Below are 16982 nucleotides of genomic sequence, written 5' to 3'. Positions count from 1 at the left end.
TCTGAATGGGGGTTTAACTGTATGATAGCCACAAGCATATAGAGGGGCTCTGATTGAACACAGAGGTCTATTTACTAGGCCTTGGAGAGAGATAATAAAGTAACATCCAACCAGATCTTAACCGTCAGCCTAACACAGCCTGTAACATGACAGTAAGGAGTCAAGATGCAGCAGACTTTTTACTGCATATGGGATTGCAGACACAAGCTGTGACACACCTCCAAAACAGTAGCGACAGGCCTGCATTTGACTTTCAACCCATTATCTCCCACAAATAGTTCCTGACTTTCAGTGCGAATAAATCCACACAGCGACCACCGTCACAAGATTATTGTGGCACATGTGCAGTTTCATATAGACATAGCGGCAAAACATCGACACTGCATCCATCTCTGAATCAGGCCTATGATCCTTTATAACGTAAATTTATATATATTTATATATATGTATCCCTGTGTTGGTGTTAGCGCCGGGAGGCGCACGTCCCGACCGTTGCCTAGGAGCTGGGACGCCACACCTCCCACTGACCCCCGCCTGGCGCCTATCAACAGGCGAACGCTGGGCGCTGGGAACCGCCGGACTCCTAGCAACGGGGACGCACTTTGGGAGAGCACACATGAACTTGTCTAGTTCATCTGTTGAAATTACAATTAATATTGAAGCTCACCTAAAGTGGGATACCTATTTCTAGTGTTACTGATTGGACCTTCACATATTATGGATAGAGGTCTCATTAGTCCATAAAATTGCTCAACAAACCTGAACTGTCCTTTGGATTGATTTTATAGCTGCACTGACCATCCCTATGAAGAAGTCCGTATAGGACGAAACGCGTCAGGGTTGAAGAGAGAGAGAAAAATACCCTTCACAAAATCATTTGACACAATTTATATGATCTGTGTATTTGAAAGGGTTATCTCTGTTTGCACTGGGCATAAAATGTGGTTTTAATAAATTATTAAAACTGATATATTTGGTCAATTATATTGCTGGTATAATTGGGAAGTGATTTTTTTTGTTTGGTCCTTGCTAACAGAAGGATCGCATTAGAGGGCAGCGTTCTTCACATGAAGATTGGATACATTAGGTTGGATTGTTATCACTACAATAGCCATTAGTGATGTTGGAATTCTCCTTTCAAATATTCCTGATTGATTATCTGGACCCGTTCTAGTCTGTTGAGTGTAATTGCCCACAATCAGAAATACACCCCTGATGAAGTCTTGGTGCAAGACGAAACGCGTTGGGTTTTCACTCTGTTGTATCTGACGTCACTCCCGAGTTCTTTGATAAAGAAGAACAGTAGAGATCTAACTACACTTTTCTCTATCTTCGTTAAACTGATCAATGAGGGAGATTTGTATTATACTTTTGATGATATGTTATGGACATTAATCTTGCTAACGTATTGTTTTAAATAAATCTTTATGAAGGAACAGTCGACCACTATGTTTTAAACTTGTTGATACGTAATTGTGAAACCTTAAAGTGGTTCTCTCTAACTTCTGGGGACAATATAAATCCCAGGGCGCCAAGTCCTCTATTCTTATTCTATTTCTTATATCCAGTTCCTTCTAACAGGGAACTTAGCGGAATTTGGCAGCCATTTTTAAATAACTATCCCAAAGGTCTTTTCTTTTATTTACTGAATAGCGCAGGAGGGGAGTATTTGTTTGTGATATATATCTATTCCTGTGTTGGTGTTAGCGCCGGGAGGCGCTATATATATATATATATATATATATATATCTATCCAAGAAGAGTATAGGCACTCACCACTTTCTTTAATGATTATAGATTTATTGTACCTCACAGGTGTATCTCACGTAGAGATGAAAGACAGCATGTGAAGTACAATAAATCTATAATCATTAAGAAAGTGGTGAGTGCCTATACTCTTCTTGGATATATTTTGGACTTTTTGAGAGCCCTTTATGGAGCACCGCCTAAGATGTAATTTGCAGCAGTGAGTGTGGATTCATTGGATAGATATATATATATATATACACACATATATATATATATATATATATATATATATGTATATGGTATTTATATATATATATATATATATATATATATATATATGTATCCCTGTGTTGGTGTTAGCGCCGTAGACGGCGTTCCCCATTGTTTAGGAAATAGATACGTGCAGCAGGGCAGTTGCACTTACTTAGTCATTAGGATTCTGATTGGGTGTAGCCCATATTTATACACTTCCTGATGCCTTCCAAATTGCTGGTGATTGTTCCTGCTCTTGTGAGAACCTGTCAGCCTGTGGAAACACCCGTGATTCTGGGACCCTGCCCGACTGATTTCCTGATCTGATCCAGCTAGCCTTGTATTCAGGTTTTGGTGTGGAGTTTCCACACAGGCAATGTCTTTGCCTACATTTCTTTATTGTATCCACCTTGTGCATTGATATTTTATTAAGTTGCTATTACATCCTGTGCATTTTTGCATTTACAAAGCATTTGTATATATAGCCTTGTTGTTAGTAACACCCTGTGCATTGTTGCATGTACATAGTGATTGTGTTAAAATTATATTCCCACCTGAGCATTGTTGCACTGACGTGCACTCATATATTCCTCAGTCTGTGCCTTAGCATAGTAGTAAGGTTGTGTCTGGTGAACGTCTCATGGTACTACATTTACCCCTGCCCAGCCTCCGATAGTCGCCTTGTCCATACGTAAAACCTGGAAGCATCTGAGTACGGGGTGGACCTAATTCACCCTGGAAAGGCGGCTGCTTTAGGAGAAGCCTAGCATTGCAGGAGGCTAAAAGACTGCTGGGCAGTGGGTAATTGCGTGAGCATCACAAGGTAACGCTTATAAACATATGGAACTGAGTGTACTCATAACAGTATCACCAGCCAAACAAACCGTAGCTCCGTGGGTAGTTTGTCTCCGGATGGATCCAGCACAAAATCCGGCCCAGATTCTGGCGGGCCAGATCCAGGGTTTGACCCAGCAGCTACGGGACCTTACCCTTCGTGTAGACATTCAGGAGGAAAATCGTAGGACCCAGACATCTCGTAACCTGCTTCGAAGAAACCTAAACTAAACCTCCCAGATAGGTTCTCTGGGGACTGTAAACAGTTTGTGAACTTCTGGGAGAGTTGTAAGCTGTATTTCAAGCTCAGGCCTTACTCTTCAGGTTTTGAGACCCAGCGAGTGGGGATCGTAATTTTCCTGTCGCAAGGTGACCACAATCTTGGGCCTTTGGCCTTTCAGCAGATCACCCTAGTCTGCATTCCGTGGATCCCTTCTTTAAAGCCTTGGGAGTCCTCTATGATGACCCAGATCGGGTTAGCATCTGCAGATGCCCATCTTTGTTCTATTAAGCAAGGGAGAAATTCTGCCAAGGTATATTGTACCGAATTTCGCCGATGGGCCAATGACTGTGGTTGGAATGACCCGGCACTTTGGAGTCCGTTCCGGTTGGGACTAACGGAGCAAATTAAGGATTTTCTCGTCCAATATCCTTCCCCGGCCACTCTGGATGCACTTATGGAGTTAGCCATCAAAGTAGATAGGCGGATCCGGGAAAGGAGAATGGAGAAAGAGGTTCCCACACCTACATGTACGGTGCCAGAGGTTGCAGGGAATACTGAGGAACCCATGCAAACCGGGGCTTTCCGTTTGACGCCTCAATAGAAGGTGAAACGTCGCAGTCTAGGACTATGTCTTTATTGCGAGTACAAAGGGCATCTGGGAAACACTTGTCCGCAGTAGGCGGAAAACTAGTGGACCCGGAAAATTCAGGGAGAGTTTTTATGGGTTTCTGTTCCATCTCCCCAAATAATTATTTATGATTACCTATTAGGTTAACTACCCCTTTTGGTCCAAGTGAAGTAACTGCTTTTGCAGACTCCGGGGCTGCCGGGAATTTTATGGACATGGAATTTGCTCGTGCCCAAGGAATTCCTATGGAGACTCTTTGCCATCCAATTTCCGTCTGTGGATTAGCTGGCAGTCCTCTTCAAAACGGTCGGGTGAGCACCCGGACTCCAGCTCTACAGTTTTTTGTCTGAATAATCCATTGTGAAGAGTTGTTTTTTTACTTGTACACTGGGGCTAATTCAGACCTGATCGCAGCTGTGCGTTGTAGCACAGCAGCGATCAGGTCTGAACTGCGCATGCACTGGCACCGCAGTGCGCCGGTGCATGCCAGACAGCCGACGGCTGTCTCAGCCCTACAATCGCCTCTGCCTGACTGACAGGCAGAGTCGTTCGCTGGGCGGGAGGGGTCGGGCTGGCGGCGTTTGGCTGCCACTTTAGGGGCGCAGTCCGGGCAACGCAGGTGTGCCCGGACCATGCGGGGGTGGGCCGTGGCGGCTGCGTGACATCACACGCAGCCGCTGCGACCAGCACAGCGATGAGTAGCTCCCTGCCAGCGCGCAGGAGCTGTGCTGCCAGGGAGCTTTTGTACTTGTGCAACGGGGTCGGGCCTGACATGTGGGGCGGACTTGCCCTGTGCTGGGCGTCCCCCCGCATGTCAGTGTGCCTGATCGTAGATGTGCTAAATTTAGCACATCTACAATCAGGTCTGAAGTAGGCCCATTGGGGCAGATGTATTAAGCCTGGAGAAGTGATAAAGCAGTGATAAGTGCAAGGTGATATCGCACTAGCCAATGAGCTCCAATATGTAAATTGGCAGTTAGGACATGATTGGCTGGTGCTTATCACCTTGCTCTTATCACTGCTTTATCACCGCTTTATCACTTCTCCAGGCTTAATAGATCTGCCCCATTGTCCCCTAACTCCAGTTGATCTGGGTCTGCTCTGGCTAAAAGCTCATAACCCAGTATTCAACTGGAGTACAGGAGATCTTGTTTCCTGGGGCACGGAATGTGCAGCCAAATGCCTGACCATGCCGGTCCACTCAGCACTTCCAGTCTCTGAAGGGTTGCCAACACAGTACATGCCTTTCATGGATGATTTTTTTCAAACAACAAGGTGAATCTTTGCCTCCTCACCATCCTTGATTGTGCAATCAATCTTATACCTAGAGCTAGACTCCCTAAAGGCCGCCTCTACGCTCTGTCTTTGCCCGAGACGAAAGCTATGGAGGAATACATCCGGGAGAGTTTAGAAAAAGGCTTTATCAGGCCTTCTAAGTCACCGGTGGGAGCTGGGTTTTCTTTGTCGGGGAAAAAAGATGGCTCATTACGGCCATGCATCGATTACAGGGGACTGAATAAAATGACAATAAAAAATTCATACCCATTGCCTCTGATCTCCATCTTATTTGATCAGCTCAGAAATGCTACAGTTTTCTCTAACATTGATTTGCGAGGAACATACAATCTCATTCGGATCCGGCAGGGGGACGAGTGGAAAACCGCATTCAATACCCACTCAGGCCATTATGAGTACTTTGAAATGCCTTTTGGACTCTCCAAAGCCCCTGCCATCTTCCAGGATCTTATAAATGACATTCTTCGAGAATTCCTAGGAAGATTTGTGGTCGTCTATCTTGATGATATATTGATCTACTCCTCCTCATTCAAAGAACACTGAGCTCATGTAAAAGCGGTCCTCACCAAGCTCAGAGAAAATCATCCGTATGCAAAACTGGAAAAAATGTGAATTTGAGGTTGGGAAGGTGGCCTTCCTAAGATACATCATTACCCCTCCAAGGGGTTTTCTATGGATCCTAAGAAAATTCAGGCAATTGTGGAATGGGTTTGTCCCTCTAATCTAAAAGCGACACAACATTTCGTCGGTTATGAACTTACTTACTCATTAAGATTCTGATTGGGTGTAGCCCGTATTTATACACTTCCTGATGCCTCCCAAATCACTGGTGATAGTTCCTGCTCTTGTCAGCTCGTGTGAGAACCTGTCAGCCTGTGGAAACACTTGTGATTCTGGGACCCTGCCTGACTGATTTTCTGATCTGATCCATCTAGCCTTGTATTCGGGTTTTGGTGTGGAGCTTCCACACAGGCACTGTCTTTGCCTACATTTCTTTATTGTATCCACCTTGTGCATTGTTGCATTGATATTTAATTAAGTTACTATTACATCCTGTGCACTGTTGCATTTACAAATCATTTGTATGTAGTCTCGTTGTTAATAACACCCTGTGCATTGTTGCATGTACATAGTGATTGTGTTAAAATTATATTCCAACCTGTGCATTGTTGCACTCACGTGCACTCATATATTCCTCAGTCTGTGCCTTAGCATAGTAGTAAGGTTGTGTCTGGTGAATGTCTCACCGTACTGCATTTACCCCTGCCCAGCCTCCGATAAATGCCTTGTCCATAAGTAAACCCTGGGGGCATCGGAGTACGTGGTGGACCTAATACACCCTGGAAAGGTGCAGTGGTAATTGTGTGAGCATGACAAGGCACCGCCTATAAACCTACGGAACTGAGTGTAATCATAACAGTTGGTGTTAGTTTACTAACGGGGTGTTAGTTTACTAACGGGGACTCAGCGATGTATTACTGAAATGTAGTGGCAGTGCCTCCACCCAAACTAAGAGGTAGTATTGTGGGTTAGCTTGGGAAAACTCAATAGAGTGATGTCAAATTAATTCCCCTCAACTGGATATCGCAGACAGTGAGGTGATACCTTTGGGTTTTTCTTACAAGTCTACTCAACGTCTCCTCGTCCAGAGTATACACTTTAATCATACTATACTTTAATACAATATCAACCAAACTGTTGTTATAGGGTCAGACACTTAGAGACACTTAGAGTAGGTTACATGCAATACAATTTTTTTTACCTTGGCACCAGAAAGAAAAGTTTAGCTTGGGTAGATACCTGTACCCGCTACCTTGAATACCTAGGTATTTTAAAGTGCACTAGTTAACATATGGTAGCTCAAAGGTAAGTTTCACAGGTAGGTCTCCACTAGAGTCCACTGCCTAACGTGTACAGATTCTCTCCAATTATGTCACAGAGTACTATCAATTGAGGCTCTTCCTCTCCCAGTGAAGACGTGGGCTATGCAGTTGTAAGTTGTGACACGATGAGCGCACGATACCACATCCCTAGGGGAGGAGTTCCGGATTAGGTTGGGTGCAGACTTTCACTCTGCTGGTAGTAGTGGGGTGATGATGCACTATCCTGTCACTCTGGTTAATCACCTCACCGGATCAGGCCCCTGGTTCTCAAATGGCTATATGCTTGGTTTACTATAATCCACCTCTAGCCATGGGTTGGTGATAATTAAAAGTCTGGGGAAGATCTGTGGAACAACACCTGTTGCTACCTGAGTATTAATCCATTCCTTCTCCTAGTAATAATATAACATTTTCCTTTCAACTGAGTTATGATGACAGCCTGTTTCCAGGTACTCTCCAGGCTCCGTGTGAAACTGTCTCTAACTGTTACACCATACACAATACACTGGGTTGCCTGTCTCCAGTCTATTAGTTGGGGCGGAAAGCATTAACTCAGTATGCAGCCTCTCGGATATTCATTTACCTGTGAATTACTTAAATTAAAACGGCTGGTTATAGCACCTTTCCTCGTAGTATACCTTCAGCTAGACACAATACAGGTGTATTAATGTCCTTGCACTTGCGCTGGGCACTATATAGGCTGAGGCTCTTTTAAGCTCCCTAAGCCCCTGGGATAAGCTGCCGCCAGAAAAATTTCTGGTATGTAAAAACCTCCACGATGAGAGGGAGGCTAGACAGGAATATCAGCAACACAGTGGGTAATTGACTTAGGGGGAAATGTACTAAGCAGTGATAAACGTGGAGAAGTGAACCAGTGGAGAAGTTGCCCATGGCAACCAATGAGCATTGACGTAACATTTACAATTTGCATACTGTAAAACTATACAGAGCAGCTGATTGGCTGCCATGGGCAACTTCTCCACTGGCTCACTTCTCCACTCTTTTCACTGCTTAGTACATGTCCCCCACAGTCTCTGTGGGGGTTATGTGCTGAATGTAATTACCCATGTGATAGCTCTATCAACGCAATGTCGCCTGCAAACTTATAGTAGCAGAGTTGAGCGGGCACCTGTATATCCTTAAGGACAGACACAGCACAGCCTTAACACACCTCCTCCTCTGCGCTGCTCCTCCCAGCGCTTCACCACGCCCAGCGGTACTCGGAGAATGGTAGACTCTTCTTTACCAAGCCACAGCCAGCTCCGGTAAGCTGCCGGTCTGTCTTTGCTCCCCGTCACTCGGCTCCCCAGCGGTCTCCACTCTTGCCGTCCCAGGGCTCAGGGCAGCTCTCTGCTTTCCGCTTCTCCGGATCACCTCCTCCGCTCCCCCTCTCAACAGCCACCCGTTTCCTGTCTCCTCGCGGACCCCTCACCTCAATCCCCGGTCGGCGCGAACCCTAACTGGTGTGAGCCAGCAAGTCACACAAGCTGCACACGCCACTCCCCCAAAGGATAGCGCTCAGCCCTACCTAGGTGGGTGATCCCAATGCACACATTATACATATTTGATGCATACTAATATAACATACAACAGGTGCTGCTAATTACATAATTTACATAACAATCATTTACCTTGGTCTGTCAGGTAACTCTAACATGGCATTATATATATATATATATATATATATATATATATAGGCGATATATGCGAAAGGGACAGTGTAATACACCGGACTCATGGTTTACCTGTTAAGCCCAGAATAACCTTGCATTTGGAGGATAGGAAATGTCTGTCTTACCCGCTTGATTAATTTCAGTGCAGTTCTCCTCTCCAGCCTAGGACAGCTGAAAACATGTGATTAATCAACCAGAACAGTTGTGAAGAGCTTCGAGCTTCCTTTTAAAGGCAAGATAGGAGTGCCATTTGCCTGTAAGTCTGGGAAGGGGAGGAAGAGTCTAAGGCATAAAAACACCGGGGGGGGATTGACCGACGCTGGGAAAGCTAGCCGGTGACTTGGAGTAGATATCTGTTAGTCAGTGACAGGGTCATGAACATTTTACTGTGTAACTGTTGCTGGTCTGCGGTCATCCTGATGAAATAAAGCCAAAGTGGAAAAGTCCAGAGTCAGAGAGTGCTTCCACTACACAGTTTCTGTATAATAATAATAATAATAATAATTTTATTTATATAGCGCTCTTTCTCCAATAGGACTCAAGGCGCTTAACAGATACATAGCATAATATAGTACAGAAAATAATGAAGTACATTTTCATAAAATACAGAAGTATGAAGATACTAAAAGGGACATTATGGAAATGCTTGAGTAAACAGGAAAGTCTTGAGTCTACTTTTGAAGGATTCTATAGTTGGGGCCTCTCGCACTGTGCGTGGAAGTGAGTTCTATAGAGTCGAAGCCGCATGACTAAAAGCTCGACCCCCAGATGAATTACGGTAAATTCTAGGTACTACTAAAAGTCCTTCATCTACAGATCGCAGTAATCGAGTGGGGCAGTATGGGGTCAGAAGCTGTTTCAGGTACCTTGGGCCCTGGTCATGTAATGCTTTGAAACTCAGTAAGCCAATCTTGAAGATGATTCGCCATCTTACAGGCAGCCAGTGAAGGGAGTAGAGGATGGGTGTTATGTGGCTAGAACGGGGCTGGTTGGTTAACAGCCTGGCAGCTGTGTTTTGCACCAGCTGTAAGCGTTGTAATTCTTTTGCTGGGAGACCAAGGTAGAGGGCATTACAGTAGTCTAATCGAGATGATACAAATGCATGTATGACTTTTGGCAGATCATCTGAGGGAATTAAGTGCTTGATTCTGGCTATGTTCCTCAGGTGAAAGACTGAGGATTTGATTGTGGCTGATATCTGATGTTTAAATGTCAAGCCACTATCCAGGACAACGCCAAGATTCCGCACACGATAACTGTGGTATATCACAAGTGGTGTCAGAGAAGAGGGATGCCAAGGGAAGCTAGTTTCCACTTCCCAGCCCTCAAAGAAGCCGAAATGAAGGAAATGCTGAAAATAATCAAGCAGGAAGACACACATTTCCTAGCCTCCTGATGCAAGGCTTTCCTGGGATTAACAGGTAAACACCCCTGGTTCCTTTGTAGCACACTGCCCCTATAGCCACAGTATACTCATATATATATATATATATACACACACACACACACACACACACACAAGATGTATAGGGCGGCACTCGCAGCATTACTCAGAAAGAAACGACTAAACTCAAGGTTTCTCAACGTTTCAATTTCATTGTGAAATTTTCTTCAGGTGTAACTCCTGAAGAAAATTTCACAATGAAATTGAAACGTTGAGAAACCTTGAGTTTAGTTGTATCTTTCTGAGTAAAAGTGGAGGAATGGAATTAACAAGTAAAACCTTTGGCGCTCGTAGTGAGTGGTCTTTCTTAGAGCAGCTAATATAACAGGGTTAGTTAGACCCTAAAACTGAAACAATAAACAAGAAAAAGCGCTAGGAAACTGGATGAGAAATTTCTAACAATTTTAATATAAAATTAGAATTACTGTTGCAACAGATAGGTAAAAAATTCATTAGAATCAATTTAAAAGTAGGGCCTGATATAGCACTGCAAAATTTTTAAAAAGTCCCATATGCTGTATATGGTATATATAATTAGCCGGTACTCAAATGAAACAGTACATCCCAAAAGCTTGTTTGCCACAGTCCAGGAACAATATTGCGAATGGAAAGAAGATTACTGCAATTAGTGACCTTACGTAGCTAGGTTCAAGACGCTGCTTGTTCCAGTTATTTTTGCTCCGGTCCAATGATGCAGTTATCCAAATCGCTGATGTAGAAAGTTCCTTTATCCGACTTCTAGGCGTTTGTATGGGGATGTATGGTCAGAGTCCAGCTGCTGCACCGACGCGTTTCGCTGTTTTCCACAGCTTTCTTTTTTATCTTTCTGAGTAATGCTGTGAGTGCCGCCCTATACATCTTGCATATACTTACCTTAGTGAGGGCACCCAGCTACGCTGTACCAGAAGAGAGGAGAGTGCCGATTATGGATTGAAGTATATATATATATATATATATATATATATATATTTATTTATATAAACAATGTTTTTATATATATATATATATATATATATATATATACACACACAGAGTAAAAACCACAGCACTCACCGCACCAGAAGCGGGGCACAGCTATGCACTTACCACTCACAGGGTGGGGTGCATGTAACACTGCACTCTCCACCACAGAAGCGGGGTACACAGCTGTACTTACCACTCACAGGGCGGGGTGCATGTAGCCCATGACCACATCGCTCTAATAAATACAAACAGAGAACCCAGCACTCACCAAAGTAAACTCACTTATCCTCAACAATTCAATAAATAAATGATGGGGGTTTAGTTGGTGGATTGGCCAATGCACGGAAGCCTGTATACCGATTTTCAAGGTACCCCACCTTCATACAGGTCCTACACTATCACAGAGTCTTAAAACCTGACTACCACACTGCTGCATCATCTGCCTGCTAGATGTAATGTGTACCTGCCACAGACTTTATGGCTTTTAAAGGCACACTAGTCACCTATTGCATTCATTCATTTATTGAATTGTTGAGGATAAGTGAGTTTACTTTGGTGAGTGCTGGGTTCTCTGTTTGGATTTATTAGAGCGATGTGGTAATGGGCTACATGCACCCCGCCCTGTGAGTGGTAAGTACAGCTGTGTACCCCGCTTCTGTGGTGGAGAGTGCAGTGTTACATGCACCCCACCCTGTGAGTGGTAAGTGCATAGCTGTGCCCCGCTTCTGGTGTGGTGAGTGCTGTGGTTTTTCCTCTGTGTGTATATGAAAGGGTTAATCTATGGTTAGCTCTTATTAACCGTGGCCACTAGCTTTCTCATGCACCCCTGTGTGGACTTTATTATCCTGAACCTGTCTCAGCTGTTTTTTAGCAATCATCTTTGAGCCAGTGCAATAGGTGACTAGTGTGCCTTTAAAAGCCATAAAGTCTGTGGCAGGTACACATTACATCTAGCAGGCAGATGATGCAGCAGTGTGGTAGTCAGGTTTTAAGACTCTGTGATAGTGTAGGACCTGTATGAAGGTGGGGTACCTTGAAAATCGGTATACAGGCTTCCGTGCATTGGCCAATCCACCAACTAAACCCCCATCATTTATTTATTGAATTGTTGAGGATAAGTGAGTTTACTTTGGTGAGTGCTGGGTTCTCTGTGTATATATATATATATATATATATATATATATATATATATATATATATAGTGTAATTAGCAAATGGCCTAGCTATTAAAGCATTACCTGCACAGAGACTTCAGTCAGGATATGATGAGGCAGCTGAGAATACATGAGACCAAGGCCGATAATGGCTTCCAGTTCCCCACAGCGGGCAGCATGTTCCAGGTGGAATATGGCAGATTCCTGGTCCCAGTCTTGATCTTTGTCACAGAAACGCCCTGCTTCATGATAGCGCACCATTGCTAAGTGAACCTGCAAAATAGCATATTATTGTGTGCGTGCAGCTTACTATACACAGCGGTTACAATGTGCAGCACTTTAGTAGTGTTGAATCCCATTTAGTACATTTAACATTTTGTGGATGATAAACACTAGAGGTAAATGATGACATGCACTACAAAGCACATTTGTTTTGAGCCAGTGATCCATAGAGCACACATTAATGTGCCGTGTGCCTCACTGTGCGGCAAGGTAAAAAAACCATTAGGGATCCCCGCTTTTAGGAGACGATCAAAAATGGAAAAGTCACATGAACGTCCAGCCGACTCCCCCCCAAGTTTTAGTTATTCCTAAAATACTGCATGGTTTAGTGTTATTTGACTTAAATAAATCACTAGTGATTAAACTTTGTTTACATTACACTATAGGTGTGTGAATATTTTTATGACACTGCACAGTGCTAGTGAGCGCTGGATTTTCATCATAGCCTCAAGTTAGGTTTTTTTTATGGGATTAAAAATAAAACAGACATGGAAGCTCCAAGTTTCAGAGTTGCATGCTGTGGTAAGCGGGGGTGGGACCCCTCATCATCCTGCACCCCTAACGCACAGACATATACACCAATTCTGTCCCTCCGCAGCCACTGTGCTCACAAAGAGCCTTCTGCCTGCATTCCATCTGCAGTACACAATTTGTCACTGGAAATCGAGATCACAAGAGCAGGTGATAGCTGCTGGACCAGGGGACTTACACAGGGCACTCCGCCGGAAGACCAGCCATATGAAAAGCAGTAAAAGAAGAATATTTTTATTATTTTTCATGCCCGGATGTCCCAGACTGGACAATCTATCCAACAATTGTATTTTATTTAAGAGCATAAACATTGATATTTCAAAGCGGACTACCGGACCTATCTTCCGATATCCACCATCGACCCATATCTATATCAGGGTGTTCTGATCTTACTTGTCTGATTTCACATTTATATTTGTGTTGTTTTGTTATTATTTAAATTTATCCAATCCAGTTTTTTCATCCATTATATCCGAGTGACTTTGTCCACAACTGAGTCACCAATTACTATTTACTGTTTTTTCAGAAAATGCCAAAAGCATTTCTGACCTAGTATATTACCCTTCATAATTATCTTATAAAGTTCATGCTCGGTTAGTCCAGTGTAATAGCAACCTAAAATCTGCAATTTTGCATTAAAATTTTGCGTACAGTTAAATTGTAATTTCTTTTATTACAAATATTTTGTGACTTCTTGGACTCGTTAGTACCTGTTAGTGGTTATTGAAAAATTTCTAATGAGCGGTTTTATAGGCACCAGTTGAGTAAAGGAGGCCAAGTGCAGGCCCCTTGCCACCTATAATAACATTTCTCTAAAACTGTAATTCTGCTACAGAGCAGATGGTATGTGCTTCGTACGTGATCTTTAAAGATTATTCCACCTCCTCTTACTACACGTTGAGTATCCCATATCCAAATATTCCGAAATATGGAATCTTTTGAGTGAGAGTGAGATAGTGAAACCTTTGTTTTCTAATGCACAAAGTTATTAAAAATATTGTAATAAATGACCTTCAGGCTGTGTGTATAAGGTGTATATGAAACACAATTGCATTCTGTGGTTAGACTTGGGTCCTATCTCCATGATATCTCATTATTGTATGCAATTACTCCAAAATACAGAAAAATCCAATAGCCAAAATATTTCTGGTCCCAAGCATTTTGGATATGGGATACTCAACCTGTATTAGCGTACCTTTTGTAAAAATCCTTCACAAGACTGCACACTACTGTAAGTATAATAACATTATCTCTTACCTTCCCAAGAATGGATTTCCCAATTTTCTTTTCAATCTCAAGGTCGTTAAGTCTTTGGACTTCCACTGCAACACAGGATGATCTGTGAATGTGCACACGGGATGCATGGAACTGGTTCCATTTCTCCACAGTCACCTATACCAGCAAGGAGAAAGAGCTGTTATAGTCATAAATAGTCTTATAAAACCATATGTCACAGAGGTCTCTGTTACAAATGTTCTGCATCACAGAAAATCACTACTGCAGGATTCGTGTCAGTGGGACTCATTTACAAAGCACAATGGATGCACACTGCAAAATGCCCCTACAATAAGGTGCACAACAGGACATGCATCCGTAACCTAATACTGTGCCTGTGTCATAAAGTGGAATAAAGTGAAATACAGCTTGGTTTAATTTCAAGCATGAGAGTGAGGGGACATGTTATCACAAGTTTATCAGAATCTGGATTCTTACCTCCTGTGGCGGGTTCCGGGACCTGCCCTTTCGATGGCTGGCATTGCTGTGGCTGGCAGTGAGTGTGGGAGCTGCTCAGATGAGTTCCCGCATGTTGGCGTGTCTGCAGTGCTGGGGACCACCATGTTGGAGACCAATTCTCAGAGAGCTAATGGATTTTGTTTTCCTGTTCCTCTCAGCCAACCGCAGGCTGTTTCCGCTTTTAAAAGGGGTCAGTTCAGCCTTGAACCTTGCCAGTGCTTTATGCTCCAGCTCTGAGCTCCCACAGGATTCTCTTGTGGTTATTATAGCGCTCCAGGGGATCTTCGGCTCCACGGACCTGTTACCTCTGTTGCCTCCCGCTGCACAGCCACCGGTGGTTACTCCAGTCCCGCTGTCCGCGGCTCGCCACCTCCAAGCGGCGTCTAGGGAACCACGGGTTCTGTTCGTGCCTCTCAGCCACATTTAGCAAGCATTAATCATTCCAGTCAATCTTCAGTGTTCTTCAATCTCATTTATTGAGCATCCATTATTCAAGTCTTCAAGTCTCCAGTGTTCCTCAGCCACTTTTAACAAGCATTCATCATTCCAGTCTTCCTTCCTTAGAGTTCTTCAATTTCATTTATTGAGCATCCATTATTCAAGTCTTCAAGTCTCCAGTGTTCACTAACCTTGTGTATAAAGTCCCCATCATCCAAGTCTTCATACTTCAGTGTTCTTCAGTTACGTTTATTAAACATTCATTCTTCGAGTCTTCAATCTTCAGTATTCTCTGCCCATGCTGTACAAGCATTCATTCTTTAATCTTCAAGTTCTATTCTTCTGAGAAAGAGAAAGAACTGCATTCGGCCTCCTTGTTTCCTTCCTTTCAGCTGACGTCCACACATCGGAGCCACATCGTCAGCACGTTGTGACAACGTGTTACGTCTTCGTGCGTGAAGCATCTCATTGCATTGCTTGAAGGACATCCAGGAGTGTGCTTTCCTTCAGAAGAGCTCCTGCTATGACCTCCTGTTATGAGCCAACAAAACCAAGTCTGCTTACTTAGTGACAATAGCCATGCCCTCTTTGGTACAAATGTGCCCCCCATTTATCTAAATGGAATTTCTCTGCAAAATGGAATTTTATATTTGTTCTCTTCTGTACTTTGTAAGGAACTCACTTACTATACCCAACTCTTCCCTTTGGCCTGTGCAAATGTCCGCTTTACCGCAAACACCTGCCTTGTAAACCTATGTAGTTAGGCAAAAAATATAGTATTCCTTGACCAAATCAATGTGTACAATGGGTCTGGAGCTGATTTTAGCTCTGACCTTTTGCATTTTGTAAATGTTCCTCATTTTTATTCCATTACATATTTAGCAGTCCTAACCAGCACCTACCAATAGTCTTTCACACAAAATGTGTCCATTTTTGAGAGCCAGTGTAGTACATTCTAGCAGCCTGTAGATATGGCTGTTACACTTATAGTTTATTGTTTCAGCGTTGGATGTAAATGAATTTGCGGTATGTCTAAATCTGACATGCTTGAAAATAGTTTTTGCACAATTGGTCACTGTGTTTTTGCACAAGTTTTTTTGCACAACTTTTAGCCATATTTAGGAGTAAACATTTTTTAGCGACCCCTTACTCTTAGAGCGTCAGGCACATTCATGTGCAAGTTCAATAAAGTAAGGGTGTCGAGATTCAAGAAAGCCCCCTACCTTGAAGATGTGTCACTGTTATTACACCTTTCCTTTGGATACTCATTTTAAGATGTGTGGATATTGGGGATCCATATGCCATGGAGTTAATGATGCTGACAGCTAAAACTTTACAATAGACAAATGTACACATAACATTACAAGGCATCTAAGATTTGTGCAACTGCAATTTGGGCCACAATTGTATAACTACATTCAGAGGCAAATTTCTGGCCAACTGTTCATTAACCACTTATTGTGACTGAAGCCAACTGGGCTTTCTCTGACATGGTCGCATCCCATGTGATCAGACCATATCGCTGTTTTGGTACCTAACCAAAAGCAATCCACAGACAATAGGCTACAATATGCTTTCAGTCAACATATTGAGGAGGAAAAGCATAATAACTCAAACATCTGCCCTTATTTATCAATGAGTGATAAATTTCACTGTGAGTGATAAATTGCAGCAGCCAATCAGCTCCTAAATTCCATGTCACAGGCTGTGTTACAAAAATGATAGGAGCTGGTTGGCTGGTGCAATTTATCACTCACGGTGAAATGTATCACTCATTGATAAATAAGGGCAATAGTTTTCATTATTAGCACATAGGACCTACAAAGTGGAAGAGGCTATTCTGTGTGATGAATTAATATCCATTAGAACGCTGTTTACAGTACACTGAGGTACAAGAG

The 16982-nt window shown here is 43.1% G+C and overlaps 1 protein-coding gene across 7 annotated transcripts in view; it reads right to left on the bottom strand.

The window, feature by feature from the left end:
- Nucleotides 1-16982, bottom strand: part of EEF2K (eukaryotic elongation factor 2 kinase) — a 117271-nt gene that overhangs the window by 4995 nt on the left and 95294 nt on the right. For 5 of the 7 annotated variants that reach the window (XM_063934449.1, XM_063934450.1, XM_063934451.1 and 2 more), the window contains 2 exons: nucleotides 14170-14304; nucleotides 12184-12372 (listed from right to left, as the gene is read on the bottom strand). The exons of 1 other annotated variant lie outside the window; for it this stretch is intronic. In XM_063934449.1, the coding sequence (XP_063790519.1) occupies nucleotides 12184-12372; nucleotides 14170-14304 (324 nt within the window). Of the gene's footprint in view, nucleotides 1-10426; nucleotides 10879-12183; nucleotides 12373-14169; nucleotides 14305-16982 lie in introns of those variants that run through there. One more of the 7 variants, XM_063934455.1, reaches the window with a different exon arrangement.

This window comes from Pseudophryne corroboree, chromosome 7, assembly GCF_028390025.1.
Source record: "Pseudophryne corroboree isolate aPseCor3 chromosome 7, aPseCor3.hap2, whole genome shotgun sequence".
Taxonomy (NCBI): domain Eukaryota; kingdom Metazoa; phylum Chordata; class Amphibia; order Anura; family Myobatrachidae; genus Pseudophryne; species Pseudophryne corroboree.
The sequence above is the reverse complement of the archived record's forward strand: the minus strand, read 5'-3'. Positions and strand labels throughout refer to the sequence as shown.